At 44.9% G+C, this 15,828-nt stretch overlaps 1 protein-coding gene across 4 annotated transcripts in view; it reads left to right on the top strand.

Annotated features, from left to right (window-relative positions):
• Positions 1–15,828, top strand: part of FAM219A (family with sequence similarity 219 member A) — a 97,193-nt gene that overhangs the window by 39,249 nt on the left and 42,116 nt on the right. For all 4 annotated transcript variants that reach the window (XM_027722226.2, XM_027722225.2, XM_027722224.2 and 1 more), the window contains exon 2: positions 14,660–14,759. In XM_027722226.2, coding sequence (XP_027578027.1) covers positions 14,660–14,759 — 100 coding nt within the window. The remainder of the gene's footprint in view (positions 1–14,659; positions 14,760–15,828) is intronic.

The raw sequence follows: 15,828 nt of genomic DNA, 5'->3' as shown, positions 1-15,828 counted from the left end.
TTACTTCCAAGCTGCCTGTGTGAGTGAGACTCACTGGGAGAAGAAATTGTCAGAAGTGACAGAGTGGTAGAGGTGACTCTACATTGATCAGGGATGTGTGATGTAACTGAAACATTGTGGATCTCTGTCTGAATTACAGCAGTTTGGATGATAACAGGAAAGGAGTAAGTTCCTGAGAAAATTAACTGAGCAAAGAGCATGAAAACATGCACAAGCCAATTCTGGAAAAACAATTTGCTAGAAAAGGAAGATGACAGTGTGAAGAAACAAGCCTGTATACTGAGGCCAACATTTAAAACATGTGGTGAATAGTCTGGCATGTGAGACTGGTGATTTGTTTATGTAATTTTCTGCTTCATATCAAATGCTTGCAGGAAGGGACTGTGTTTCAGGACTGTAATATAGTGCTGGAACTGCAGCTCCTGACCACTTTTTTCCCCCATCAGTGTAGTTTGGAATGTAATATTGGTGCTAATTGCTTTTTGGTGCGTGCTCTCTAATTCAGTAGAAATGCATTTATGAAGATGCTCTTGTTGCAGGGGATAGAACCCTGGAGGAGGACCCAGCTCTCACCTGCTCTTGTGTTGAGCAGCTCCACTCCTCTGGATCTCAGTTTTCCCAAATATAAAACAGGGGATAATGACTCAGACCTCTCTTGCAAAAACACTGTGAAAGATCAAAGGGAAGGTAGAAAATCTGAGACATGGGGAAAAAAAATCACTGCAGGGATCAGGAATGAAGCCAGCTGTGCAGTGTAGCAATAGGGACAAAAAGGCAAACAAAAGTCCAGAGAGATTAAAATGCAGGCAAAAAAACTGTGAAGCCATTCTAGATCAGTAGTATGTTGCCTGGAACATGGTGTGTGTTTCTGTTCAGCCATCCTAAAAAGAATACTGTGGAATCAGGAAGAGTTTGAGGGTCTGTAGAAAAGACGAAAAGAAACAGTGAAAATACTGAGATTGTTTCTTCTTGAAACAGCAAATAGGAGACATGCTGGGAGGAGGAAAATAATCCAGAAGGTAGAAAGAAATAGATGAGGTGTCAGTAAATACTTGACCTCTTACTCCAAAACAAAAGATACTAAGAACTTAGTGGGACTGATCCCAAAGCTGAGTCAGTGGGGTGAGGGGGAGAGGCTGGGTTGCAAATCCATTCTTAACGGCTTATGGACACTGGCACAAGACACCATTTAATGGGTAAGGCGTATGCAAGGATCTACACCAAAGTAAAAATAAATAAAGAAGGAATAGACATTCTTTTTCAGCATCCGTGGAAAGCCTCTGATCACTGGGACTTGAAAAGGAGCTTTCCCAAGTACCAAGTCATACCAAAAGAGATTTCATACCTTGTTTGGGGTGAATGAGCACAGGTCTTTGGCAAGATAAAGGTAAAGATAGGGGCTGTTGCTCTCATTTGTCACAGTAGTTCCTTTGCTCTTACTTCACCAAGTGAAGAGGGCTTTAGAGACTTGGCACATTTCAGGTAAGAGCATAAGGGTCCCAATTCTCTAGGACAGCTCCACGTTGTATAATCACAAAATCATCTTTCCTTCTCTGCACTGTGCTCCCGTTTTCCCTACATGACTTGCAGCTTCTGCAAGAAATCATGAACTCGGACTTCTGTTCTTCCCTTGTGCAACCCTGATTCATCTCCAGCATAGGTCCATGCACATTTACCAAGGGAAAGGTTTTACATGAGTATGTCATTAAAGGCTGCGTTGTAGCACATAGGCTGCAGGAGCTCAAATTAGGCTGCAGTAGCTGTATTTGGGAGCTTGGCGAAATAGCCCTGCTATTTTCTTCTAATGTCGCTTCCCCGCAGTTTTAAAAGAGAAAAATGGACTACAAGGAAACCCCAGCATGGCCTGGCACAGCAGCACCAGCATGGCTCTGAGCCATCGGAGCACAGTGCTCTGTGCCACCAGCCTTAGCTGAGTTCTGGTCACAGGTTCCTATACCCTTTCCTTGCCAGAAGGCTTCTGGAGCTTCACTCAAAGGTAGCCTGGGAGCACCTGGGGAAGTAAAAAAAAAAGGTCAGATGTTGTCCTTCATGTCTGTGAGCCTTGGCAGAGCACAGAGGTACATGACAGCTGTGTCTTCAGTGCTTTTAACCCTGTCTGCCTTTCACTGTCCCTGTTCTGTCTCTTCCTTATCTTCTTGGACCTGTTCTTCTAGGAGCATCATTCAGCTGTTCCTATTTCCTCTCCTGGCTATCCATCGAGTCTATTTCCTCCATCCCCTTCTCCAGCCAGCTCTAGTCCTGCTGGCAGACCCTGCTTTTCCTCCTTGCTTGTCCCCTCCCAGTCCCCTCGCCTCACCAGCCTCAGCTTCGGACTGTGCTTGCTGAAAGGGGTGTCACTTAGAGGGGAGGGCTCAGGGTGACAAAATGTGTCCCCTGTACCCCATCTCAGCAGAAAAAGAGAAAGAAATTTTTAAAAAAATATATGCAAATAGATGTATATTTCAAATCAGAGAGAAGTGCCTAGAGTGCAAAATTGCACCCAAAATAGTAGACATTTGGCAAGTGAAAAAACTGTCAAAATGCGAAGATTTGGGCGGTCACACTCAGCAAGCAAAGCAGGCAAAACCTTCCAGGCTCTCAGCAGTCTGCCTTCCAGCAAGGCCTTTGGGAGCCTGTTCTGCTTCTATCAGTTCTTTACAGACCCCAGCACAGGGCTTTGGAGCTGGTCCCTGTCTCCACAGCAGAAGGAGCAGCAGTCAGGAGGAAACTGAATAAAGAGCAAGGGCCATCATACATGTACCTGAGCCTGTCCCAAGGAATACTGATGGTGCACTCACCTTTTCATCCCTGTTCCCAGCTCAACTGGGTTTGGCTTTTTGTGTATGCAATGAGCTCCCTCAACCTCCTGTTCCCACCTCATGCAGTGCATCCTCCTGTGCTCTGCAATCTGCTGTGGCTCCTCAAAGGGTGCCGGGGACAGATGGCTTGATTTCGGCGAGGAAGGGGCTGTCTTGAAAGGAGAAGTGAGGCAGAAGCTGTCTGGCCTGATATCTCTTTCTGGTGCTGTCAACGGGAGGCGAAGGAGACAGGCTGGATCCGGATGGAGACCAACTCTGTTACAGGGACCATGGAAGCAAACAAATTCTTCTAAAATCTTCTGCTGCTGATGCTGCTAAATAGTGTCTGCTTGCCTTTGTTTTGAAGATCTTCTGCCAAGCCCAGGTTACCTTAAGGTATACCTCTGATATGCTCTGTAGCTCAGCCCACTGTGCTACATCAAAGGTAACAGCACTGGATATCTTCAGGCCCTCTCGAGGGACGGCCAGGAAAGTGGCTCATGTTCTGTGTGCTCCTGACTTTTAAACTCAACGTGGTAAACCACTAACCAGCCTTGTCACTTCCCATCCACAGTGTTGGGCAGTGCTGGGGAGCTGTGGGACACCTTGCCCAGCCCCAGCAGGCAGCATGGGGCTGGCAGGCCCTCCAGGACCTCTGGAGTGCACAAACTGCAACCCTGCAATAACCAAGGGACTTGGGAGCAAGCTTAGTGAATAGGGAAGATTATAAAAGCCACAACTTCTGGTAATAAAAATGGGTTTGTCTTCAGGGCCCCCAATTTTGCACTTTTTTTTCAGGACTGGGAGGGGAGGAAATATCCCTGCCCTTTGGAGACAGAATAATTTATAAGCCACGTTTACAAAAATCAGCAATTTCCCTTTAAGTCGGCTCCCATGCCTTTGTCTCAGCTTCCCTGATTAGTCACATAATGAGGATATTTCTAATACAAATGTGTCAGGGGAGAAGGGAGCCAAACAACGCTTTATCAGAAGAGAATCTGTATCCCCCTGGATGCTAATTAGTCATGGAGATGCAGGCGTGTGGGGTGGGGGTGAGGTGAGCTCTTATTTTAGAAGCCAAGATTGTTTGTGCCCTCAGAATTTCTCATGCAGGGCTGGAAAGCCATGCCAAGGGAGAGACTGCCCTGAGATCTCCCTTGGCTTTCACATCCCTGCCTCTCAGACGTGTTTGCTGTGCTGCTGCTCCTGCTGCTGTTTGCAGGGTTATTTCTGTTGCAAGCTTGGCTAAACAGAAACTCTCTCCTTATAAATATGGAAATCTGATGATGAAGCTCTCCATCTCTTGGGACAAGTTGAAAGCATGGTGCTAAAGAGAAAAGGGCTGCTGAACTCTCAGCTTGGTGGCTTTGTTTTCTCTACTACTACAGAGGAAAAGGTAAGTTTTTGATGCTGAGATCCACCTCTGCTCTATCCAGGCTAAACTGGTGTCCACTGCTGAGATCTCCACCTGTCTGCAGTGTGGCAGATATGCTTGGTGCATAAGTCTTGAGAAGTTGCACATCTTTTGGATTGTGTTGGAAGAGTCTTATGTTTTTATATTTGTTAAAAAGCTTTGAATGCCACTGGCTTCCATTATTGTTCCTGAGAAATCTCTTGAATCATAGAACATCTTGAGTTGGAAGGGACCCACAAGGATCTTTGAGTCCAACTCCTAGATTTGCTCAAGACAACCCCAAAAATCACACCATGTGCCTGAGAGTGTTGTTCAAACACTTCTAGAAACTCTTACAGGCTTGGTTCTGTGAACCCTTCCCTGAGAGCCTCAATTCCAGAGTGGTGAGGCCCCCACAGTGCTTCTTTTGGGGCTTTGTATCCTGCTTACAGCCTGTTTTCTTTCCTGGGGTTTCTCAGCATCCCTCCTTCCTGGGGTCAGAGATAGCTTCGATCTTGGACAAATGCACAGGTATTTGCTCTTTTCCTAAGCATCCTGACTGCATTTGCTATGCAGCATCCCCAGATCTTCCAACTTCTCTAGAAAGCTGCAATTCCTTGACATTCCCATGCTGGTAACTTTAACTCCTTCCTGAGACCATTTTGGCTGAGTACCTGAAAGGAGATATGGTGATTCCCTGCTGAAAGCAGTTAAAAGGTGCTGCATCCATGCTCTTGGTTTTGAGTGCAGGCTGAGTAAAGTGCAGGTGTACAAACTCTGCTTGTATAGACAGCCAACACTCTGCCCAGAGGAGCCTTGGGTTGAAGGAAGTGGACGTGGCAAACATGAAGTAGGTGTGCAATGGAATGGGCATCCTGTGGTTTCAACACGAATCCAGAGGCTGAATAAAAGTTCTGCTGTCTGCACACATCTCACTTTCATTCCAGAAATGCCTGAAGCTGACACTCATTGGGTGGCATCGTCCATTGTGCAGGTCTCAGTGTTGACTTGAGACCGCAGTAGGAGAGCCTGCAGAGCCAGACACCCCTGCCCTCTGAAAGAAAGGGGATTTACTAGGGGCAGGAGAGAGGCAGGATGAAAAATTATTATTGGAGAAGGAGTGAACTGGAGAAGCCATCAAACATCTCAGAAAAGGATCTGAGAGACTGGATCATAGGTGCCAGGGGTATTCCAGAAGCTAAAAGCAAGACCTCATTCATCTTAGTCGTAGAGTACCTGAACATGTAAAAATCAGCTGCCTTTGAAAAGAAAAAAAAAAGAACACAACAAAACCAAACCAACTGGAAAAGAACAAGTGACCCCAGAGTTATGCCAGTAATTGCTGTGACACTGAACAACTGATTAGAACCCTTGGTCTGTAAAAGCTGTGGATGTCAAGCCGTCCTAGCCTTTCCTGCTATTGTTCTTACAGCCAGAGGCTCTGAAAGCTTAATAACATCACATTTGCCATGCTGGATCCCATCCATGGCCTATGGAAGTGACTGTCTGATCTCCAGGACATTGGTGGGAACTTGCCTCACTGAAACAGGGCTTTCCTACTGTCGTTTGTTTTGTGCCAGGATGTTTTGTGTCGGAATATATTATTTCTGCAGTATCTAGCAGAACCAACCAACATTTCAATGTTTCCTTTAGGCAAACTTTAGGCTCGTCTTTCATGTACAGCTGGGACAGCCTAGCTCCATGTGGAGGGGATCTGTAAACCACTTTATATATCCTGATAACCACAGCATTTCGGTAGTGATGGCACCACTTGTCTTGCACTTTCTCAACCAGTTTCTCTAGATGTTGGCGTTGACTGTAGGAAGCACAGTTCCCCTCTACCACATGGTAGAGTCTCTGATAGTCTTCATTTTAGGTGGAAAACAGCTCTCCCTTAGAGAATAAACTGTTCCTCTTGGTGAGGCTCCGTTAAAGCCTTCAAGAAGTAAAGATGGGACACGCATCTTAAATAAGCTCTCAGCTCTAACCGGTGTGCATGAATTCAGTCACTACAAGAACCTGCCATGGTCCCTGACGGACAGCACTAGGGCTCTGCAGGGTACTTCAGTTTTCCATGGGATTCAACTGCAGCATGTAGCCAAGGGCTCCTGTTCCTGCCTCTGTCCTTCAAATACACTGTGACCTTTTCTGACACGTTTCTCAATTTTTTTAATAATTTTGAGTGTATCCTGCCTCAAGAGCTGAGGTTGAAAGAGCAGTTGTAAAGTTGCATGGGGGTTTTTGTGATCGTGGTTTGGCTAGATGCCAGTTGCTAAACTGACTCTTAGAATAGCTACCAAGGAGTTTGTGATGCTTTGTTGCTTTAAATACTTGTAGGTCTCATGTTGCATCTCAGAGCTGTGGCTCTATAGTCAGAGGTAGAAAAGAAAAGGAGTAATGTCTTGACATACAGGGAAGGAAATATTTTGGTATGGAAGCATCCTGAAAACATAACCTCAGTTAATAGCTGGCTTTAAATAGCTATTGCATGCCAACCACTTGGCAAGTGCTGCAGGCAGTGGGGAGTGCAGTGTGGCATTTCTCTAATTTGCAATGTTAATGATCCAATTTAAGTCATGTAAAGTTAGCACAAGATAACAGACTTATAAATTCATGTGATAATAGAGATGGCTTATGTGTGTGAGAAGAGCCTGGAGGGAAATATGGTGTTAAATATACTCTATCGTGATTGAAAGGAAAGGACCACGGGCTGCTTGTGCTGCTGGTTTCTTGGAGGGAAATCTAACGGAAATCATGTAATTACCCCCCGTTTTCCTCATTGTCCCTCAAATGCTTTCCCAAAGTATTTTGGCTACTGACTGAGTTGGTGCTTCCTCTGTTACCGTAGACTCCCAGGTTTAGTCATACATCATCATCTTTAAAAAAGAGAGTTTCTTCCCTGTGCTGCAAATGTCATTTTTGACTAGGAAAACAGACCTCCGAAATGTCTTGTTCCCTTTCCACAGCTTATGCCTTTCTGTTTGCTTCCTTTTGTTCAGCTTGGATGTGGCAGTCGGGCAGAGGCTCCAAGGGAGCATTTCAGCACAGGCACTGCGGCACCCACAGGCAGACTGGCACTTCTCTTCTGCCCCCGTTTGAAGCAAAGCAATGATCTGAACTCCCAGTTACCTCTCAGTGAGTTGAGCTACTCCAACTGCAGGTGTACACAATAAAATGTCATTTTAGTGACATTCTTCAGTTTAAGTAATATGACTTGAGATTTTAATCATGCAGCAATATTAACACTGCCTCTCAATTGCTGAAAAAAATGGTTTCAAACACCAGTTTGTCTTAAAATTATAAATTAATCAGGCTCAAAATCTGGATCTTTTAGTGGATACTGCAGGCCTAATTTGTTACTGTTTAATAAGATCTGTTCAGCATTTTCTCAGAGAGGAAAAACAACGATGTTGTAAGTGGTGCATTGGCAGAGCTAGTAGAAAGTCAATAAACAGTTGTTGTTTATTGCTTTGTTGAAACTGAGTCAGTAGCTATCAGAATGTATTTCAGTGCATCGGTCACAATGCCAAAATGCCATTTATTTTGACTTTGGTACAGGGTGGTAATGCTGAGATGAACAGTTAGTGCTCTGGATCTGGCAGCAGGCACACGTTGATGAAGAGTGACAACCATGTCTTCCTAGGAGCCTTCTGCTCTGGTCACCATGTGATTCTGGAGTTCCTTCAACATTTGAGACTTAGTAAAATGGTTGCTTTCTTCAGCTCACCCAGAGAGAAGTTGAAGGTCAGCCATGGTCCTTGGCAGTGGGTAGGGGAGTTTGGAGATCCTTCCAGGATAGACCTGTGTTCTGCCTAAATGAGTCTGGCCTAGAAGCAAGCTCCTCTCCTGTTAAGACAGAGAGGGGAAAGGGACCTGAAAAGATCTGGGATCTTCACAGCTTGCACCAAATCTGGATCTGGCTGCCTGAAAACTGGATCAGCTCTGTTGACTTTCTGTGTGACAGATCAGTTTCTACCCTGGGTTTGCAACAACAATTCCACAAATTCATCAGGCAAATACAGCTCCTTAGCCTTGCCTCTACAGTTATTTTTACTGGTATTTCCTTGTAATCCTGCTGCAATTTAAGATAATCATTTCTTATTCTGGTGATCAGAGACATGGAAAAAAAAAACTAATTTTTTTTCTCTCTGGCAGCTCCTTCTGTATCTGAAGACAGCTATTATATCCCTCCTTAGTCTTACCCTTTCTTCTCAGAACAACAACATTCTTCCAGTGTTCTGGGATGGTTGTAGCTTCTAGATTCAATCTATAGGATTGATGAGGGGATTACATCTCCCTTGAAATGCTGGGCTCCAAACTCCTAAAGCTGAAGCCTGAGGGATGTGGAGAAAAGCATGAGAGGGTCTTTACTAAGGGTTGCAGGTTCCGTTCCTGTACATAGCCCTGTGATGCTTGCCTTTGTCTTGCCAAACATGCCATTACTGACCATTGTTCATCTATATGGTGGGATCAGATTGATCCCCTATAAATCTGACAGCCTTCGAGCCTCTCCTTTATGCTCTTTTCTTACATAGACAGACTATGCACACCTTGGTTCCCAGTGGTTTTGTCCCTGGTGGTTTTTTTAGGCACTTTATGTTCATATATATTTCATGTCTATATTGTGGTGATATGTAGAGGCTGCAGAGGTCTCTTGTCCAGAACACTGGGATTTTACAATCCTTTTACATACCCACCTGTGCACGTCAGAGCCCCCTCCCCAGAAGCCTGCTGCCTACAGCCACATTTCTCAGGAATACCTAGCATGGTACAGCTTGAGGCAGAGTGAATCTGCCAACAGCATAGGATTTTCTGTTCCCAGGGCAGAGAGACTGAAGACATAAATATTTATTAGCAGCACAGTGTTCTAGCCCAACAGTCTGGAATGACAACATGGCAACGGTAGAAACTTCTCGGTGACCCAAATGTACCCCCTATATTCAGGGTACGTGAGGTTTCTCCGCTTGTTTTTCTGCTCACTAAGTCAGTCTCTCATGCACATCCATCTTTCCAAATTCAATGTTTGGTGTTGAAAAGAAACAAACCACTTGGACTTGCCCTTTCTTGTTAGCGTTTGTGTGCAGCATGTGATCCACATGGGCAGCTCCAGAAAGTGGAAGCCTCCTGAGCTAAAAGGGCTTGCTGTAAGCTGTGTGCTCACACGTGTGAGACTTCCAGCATCTTTTAAGTTAGACAGAAGACAGCAAGCACAAGATTGGTGAGTACTGCAGAGACAAGGTAGCTGGATGATATTCCTGAGCACTCAGTTCATACTGATTCAACTAATGATAATCAGACCAAAAACCCCTGAACTATGGAGAAAAGTGATGGGTCAGGCCTTGTATAGTGGTAGAGATTATACAGTGTAGAGATTAGAGGGTAAGGGCAATCATGCCCCTCTGCTTTTATCCAAAAAAAGCAACAGAGCTGCTTTGATGATCATAGAATTTCCCACAGACAGCAGAGTGGAGTACACTTTCTTAGAGCTGTAAAAATGACTGATTTTTAGGATGGGAAGGATGGGCAGATAGAGACTTCTCAGTTTCCAGCTATGTTTTTAAGGGGAAACTGAAGACCACAGAGATTGTGTGTGCTCATTCCCTTCCACGTGCATTGTGGTTCCAGAAGATTGGCAGTGTGGAAAGCAGGACCTTATTAAACTTGCCAGGTGTCAGAAGTGTTGGCCACGAAGGAAGGCAAAGGAAGCTGCATTTTCCAAGGTGCCACAAGGGTGGAAGTTTGCACCAAGTGCCCAGCTCCATCATGGTGTAACTGCACACTTTGCCATTTCCCCTCTGTAGTCAGTGTGGGTTACTGGGAGGTGATAAGAGTGAAAGGCTATTGAGCTGGTGCACTGAGGCAGATATTATATCTCTAAAGTACTGCAAAAAGGAAAGCAGTGATTTGAAAGAGAAAAAATAAGCCTGCTAAGCATGCCATCTTCTTTAAACCCAGATTTTAGTTTAAAGTGTTTTCAGCTTCTCTCTGTGCCCCTGCATACCGGCGATTCACAGCACTCCTGCCCCACAGAGGTTCCCTGGAAATAATTTCTAATTCAGAAATGGCTCATGGTACGCACCCTGTAGGACATGGCTGCTCCCAGCAGGAGGGCAGTTTTCAAGGTCCATTGTGTCAAGCCTATAGAAACAAACTAGTAAGAAAACTCCCCACCGTTCGAATGCTGTGATTGTCCTTGCCCAATTAAGCTGTGAGCGTGTGAGGAAAAAAACTTTGATTAAACTCTGGCCCCAGCCAAATGTTCATGCAGTGCCCTGATTGAATGTATTTTTTCCTTAGGAATGAAGACATAAGGAGGCCTCAGGAACAAAAAAATCCCTTAAATATGTTGAATACCCATAGCCATCTAGAGCAGCCACTTACCTTTTGATTGGGAGTGTTGTGTTCTCCCCAGCGAGCAAAAAGAAATCACATCATCTGTCCTGGGACCAGTCACACTGTGTAGCTGAGATTTTGGCATCGGGGTCAGAGCTCAGTGTGTTGGTCTAGGGAGGCTTGTGAAAAAGAACAAAACTGCCAAGTGAATTCCAATAGCAAAAGCCTGTGGTGAGTCTCAGCGTGCTGACAAGGATTCACAAGCAAAAGGCTAATCAGTCAAGTAAACGTTTCTCTGGGTGGATAAGCTACAGAGAGGGAACTGCACCCATTCAGTATGCACAGAAGCAGAGCATGTGTGTGCAAAGAGACAGCTCCAGCCGAGCTGCCGTGGGAATGCTGCTGTTTTCACAGTGGACACTGTTACTATGGAGTCCCGTGTGTGGCTGCAGAACATGTATGGAGTGATGGATGGGAAATACAGCAGTGCCTTGCCACTCCTGGGCTGGGAATAGATGCCTGCTGGCACTGGGCATGCTGTGCCTTGTCCAGCTTGGTTTCCTCTCTAATCCATTTTACTCTGTGGAGGAAATGGGCCTGGCCTGTGCTTTGTGATCCCTGTGTGCGAGTCCTGGGTCTGTTGTGCAGCTGTAACATGTTCCCCCGCACGTCTGCTGTCAAGGTGCTATGCTGCTAGGGCTGAAAAACATCATTCCAAACCTTGGGGAAGAATTCTTAGTGTTGAATCATGTTGTTATGGAGTCCACTGCTATGTCCTTCATCATTCCCACCTCCAGTGTCAGAGGCAGGGGTGCAAACCACCAGCTGCCAGGCCTCCTCTGTAATCAGTGGGGAGAAGGAAACACATCTGCAAGGATGAATTTGTCTCCTTTTAGGATAAGTATATCACACTTTGAAAATCATCCTAGTTTTCTCTGGAGGCCTAGGAAGTCTCTTCTGTTTTTTGGTCTAGACCCCATCTGAGGTTGCTCCAGCTGAGTCCTCTGGTCCGAATCTTCAAAGGCATCTCAGAACATTTCTCCATTCCCTCTCTTCATGCAAATGGATGTCTAATGTCACGGTCAGGTTACCTGCAAAGGAAAAGCTACTGTCAGCACATCAGCTTGACACAAAAAATAAGGGCTGGTTTTGATTTAGAGTTTAAGCATAATTTTAACAATGTGAATCTGAGCTGGTCCAAGTGGCCAGGACCACTTCTCTGCCCTGTGGACTTCTGGCTGTGAGCTCAGCTGACTCTCTGCTGTACTGCACCAGCACAGGAGACAGTAAGTGGCCATCACAGTGTGTCCTTTATTGTAATGTGTCTACTCTCATGCCTTCCTGCAGCCAGCAGACTGGGGCTCCAAGGACTTGTTTGTTGTGTTCAGTAGCACTACAAAGCATCCAGCTCTTGGAGTCATGCTCCTTAGAAACAGCTGTATCCTGCCTTTTCCTGTGCTGTCAGAGAAAAGATTCTCCTCCAAGAAGCCTGGACTTGAGTGGTGCCACTTAGCATCTTACACATCTTGGAGAGGTTCTAGCATGTCTGATGACATGTCCCTTGTATTATTTGGCCATTCCCATGTGTGGAAGCCCAGAAGGTAAGGGGACTAATGTGTTATGTCTCAAACACTGATAGGTGGATGGCTGTGGAGCCAAGCAAGGATTGTTGGTAGTAACAGCCAAGGATTGTTAGTAATAACACACTGTGAGAACGAGCAGGATGTGGCTGGAAAGGGGCCATACGGAGGTAGGGCAGCACTTTTCCAGGACAAACATCCTTGTTCTGGCTCCTGGAGATAAGCACAGCATAGCACAAGCACAGGCAAAGGCTGTGGGGGGATATCGAGACCACCAAAGACCCCTGAAGCCTCACACCCATTTCCTGAAAGGTCTGGAAGAACAAACTATGCATGATAACTAATTTGGAGAGAAAGTCAGAAACTTACCTCCAGGGCAGGGTAAAGTTATCCATAAACAGGTCCCCCCACAAAGCCCATGTGCAAGTGCACCCCAGGACCCTGGACACCCCATCAGCTGGATCAGCACTGGAGCCAGGACTAGTGATCTTTCTTTCTCTCTTTCTTCCTTTCTTTCTCCCTCCCCCTCTTTCATTCATCTCTGTCTCTTTCTCTCATTGCTTTCACCTCACCCTTTATCCAAAACCCACTGCCAAGTGCTTACTGGAGGTCAGGAATTCACATACTAGTTTCCGTGCTGAGTGTTTAATTTACTGGTAGAACTTCGTAAGATTTTGTGGGCCCTCTTGATTTTTGTCATTCATGTCAACCACGAGTATCTATGGATCTTGGGTACTGTCGGGCTTGGTGCTGTGACCGCTTCCCTGGGGAGCCTGTTCCAGCGCCCATTCCCCCTCTGAGTGAAAAACTTTTTCGTGGCATCCAACCTAAACCTCCCCTGACACAGCTTCCTGTCATTCCCTCAGGTCCTGTTCCTGGTCATGAAAGTAAAGAGATCCGTACTTGCCCCCCTGCTTCCCCTTGTTTGCAGCTGCTGCTTGTTAACTGCCACTTGATATCTCATGCTTGTAGAATATAAGGACTAGCTGATCCCAATTCACCTTCTCACCCCACTCAGGATTATTTTGATTATTTTGACATCTCTCAGAGCCCTCATCCTTATTGTATCTCCCTGGCTGAAGAGTTCTGGCCTGTCTAACTGGTCGTCTTATGGAACCTGTCATCCCAGATCTCTTCCTTGAGTGTCTGTAGATAGCTACAGCTCATCATTTTCATTTATAAAGTTGGGATTGTTTCTAAGTACCACTTGTAGCTTCATTTAATTTCAGCTGCTGCATTTTTGCCATGTTGTCACTTAGTGTGGTTATTAAAGTAGGATTTTTAAACTGAAATGCATGTGATTCTATGATTTATGTCTAATTCCAGTTCTCCTGGAATCTGGCTTTTCGGTTTGTGATCTGTTCTTACCATTTGAACAAGTCATTAAGGTGCTGCATAAGTGGAACAGTGCAGCAGTGACTGCATTAGAGGAAAGCAGAAGAAGTTGTATGTGGTTCAGCCTTGTCACTGAATGCAAGGTCTTGTAAGCCCCCTCCATTTTAAGTACTGTCAAAATCTACTAGGTAGTGCGAAGGAAATTGAGTTCACCAGTTTGGAATAGTGTTTTCTAGTATTTGATTTATGATGCCTTATTCCATTTCTTACAAGGTGATGGTTTATTCAGATTTGGCCTAATGTTGAATGTTTGTTTTGCATGTGCAGCTCTACCTATTGTAAACTCAAATTTACATACACATATATGTTCATGTTCAATTTAATTTCTAGCTTCTAGATGGGAATGAGGGAATGTGTTTGAAAACCAATTTCAGTTTTCACTGTAGGGCTAAGTAGAGATAGTTCCAACAGGTTTGCAGTTTGCTATGAAAGGACTTCTTCAAATATTTTTAGCAGTGGTAGAACTGCCTGAATTGATAGTTTGTCTCTCTCTGAGTCCTTTGATGTGCTCTACCACAGAGTTCAACACACGTTGTCTGCCAGTAGGCATGATGGAACAGACTCTGTGTTTGGGCAGATCTGTTTTTTTTGGGGGGGGATTTCAGTGACAGTGAAAGATGCTGTGCTGACAGGTATTGAAATCTTTCCAGTCAGCCACAAATTAGGTCCAAAGAGGGACTGGAAATTGAATTCTCCTACTTATACAGTCTTCATTACTTGTGAGCTGCACTTTCACACAGATCTGGTCTCAGACGTTTTAGTTTTAAGCTTGAGGTTGAACGGTCCACTTGGAATTCAGCTGAAACTGTAAATGTGTTTCATACAACACCCCAGGGAGTCATCACGTGAAAATTAGTTGGGAGTACTGCCAACTAGGCTGGATTTGAACTGGTGACCCACCATCCACATTATATTCCCAATATCATCCGTCATGTAAGTCTGATGTTGAAACCTGGCATTTCCAGAGGTACTTATAGCATACTAAATGTGCTTCCAGAGTTCTATGTTTTGCCCCTGGGTTTCAGCCATTAAAACACTGGCATGTTCTCTGCTCCCTTTGAATGTGAATGGGGGTGGACTTGCCTAAAAACCAATTAGAGAAGAGACTACAGAACTTTTAGCTAAGCCATTCTGTTTTGTTTCCTTTTATTTCTTAACAGGATCCAACAGCTGCAGCAATTTCGGACAGAGATTGTGATACAAGAGAGGGAGAGACTGTAGCCATGAACTATAAGCCATCCCCACTTCAAGTGAAATTAGGTAAGTCTTTGCTGATGGAGACTGAAAAGGCTGAATTCAAGGTCTGAAATACAGTGAGGTGCCTGTGTGATCATATGCAGATCTCCACGCATGTGGCTGAGCATGCCAACTTGGCTCAAACAGCTCACAGAGCAGTTTTATCACTGTGATTCTGCTGCTGAGGGAACTGACCTACAAACATGTAGAGACCCTGTATCTGGGGATGTGGTGGAGGAAGGAAGCTGTGCCTTGACAGAAAGGCATAGCTTTTTTAAACCTACAGTTTTTTTATCAAGCTAAGATCAAGGATTGGCCAGATAAAGAACGAAGGTAATATAGAGGGACTGTAAAAAGAAGAGAAGGCAGAATAGTTGCAAACAAAAGGGAAAGGATCACAGAGTCCACACACTACCAGGAAAAGACAGAGCTGTGTTACTGTGAGATGGAGAGCTTTTAGGTCTGTAAAGTTCTCATACAAATACTCATGCTCTTTCTGAGCAATATTTTTGAAGTTCTGGAAGCAGAATCATCCAGTTAGCACAATACTCTGCTTCCTTGCAAGGCTAATGCTTACAAGAAGACGACAATCTAAACATGGTTGTCCTGCCTCCAAAACCTGAGCCACTGTTTTGCTACACAGCCTCAAGAACCTGATGACAAACATGTCAAAGGAACAGTGTGCTAAAAAATGGGAATATAAGTGTGGAAAATTTCCCAGTAGGAACAGGAAGCAGTACAATCAGTGCAATTGATGTTGAGAGGATGCTGCTGGAGCTGATTGAAAGTGCCTATGCCATGTTGGGAAGGCTTTGAAAGAAGTGGGAGCCCCCATGGAAGTGGAATAGCTCTGGCCCCTGCCAAATGAGTGATAGAGAAGGTCAGCAGACAACTAAAATTTGAAGAAGGTTTGGAAAAGTTTGGGCATTGGTGTAAAATTATGAAGATATGTTCTTGATAGATAAATTTACCCAAGGACCTGCAGCACTTCTGCAAAAACAGTGTTAGTCTCCTTTATAACAGGAGCCTTAAAGAAACATCAGAAAAAGGCTGAGGAGCCTTGTGAAGTCTCAGGGCTCCACCTGAGCTCATG

The sequence above is a fragment of the Pipra filicauda genome, unplaced genomic scaffold, assembly GCF_003945595.2.
Source record: "Pipra filicauda isolate LSUMZ 115617 unplaced genomic scaffold, ASM394559v2 scaffold278_size1010298_pilon, whole genome shotgun sequence".
Lineage (NCBI taxonomy): Eukaryota > Metazoa > Chordata > Aves > Passeriformes > Pipridae > Pipra > Pipra filicauda.
This window is presented reverse-complemented; position numbering and strand designations above follow the sequence as displayed.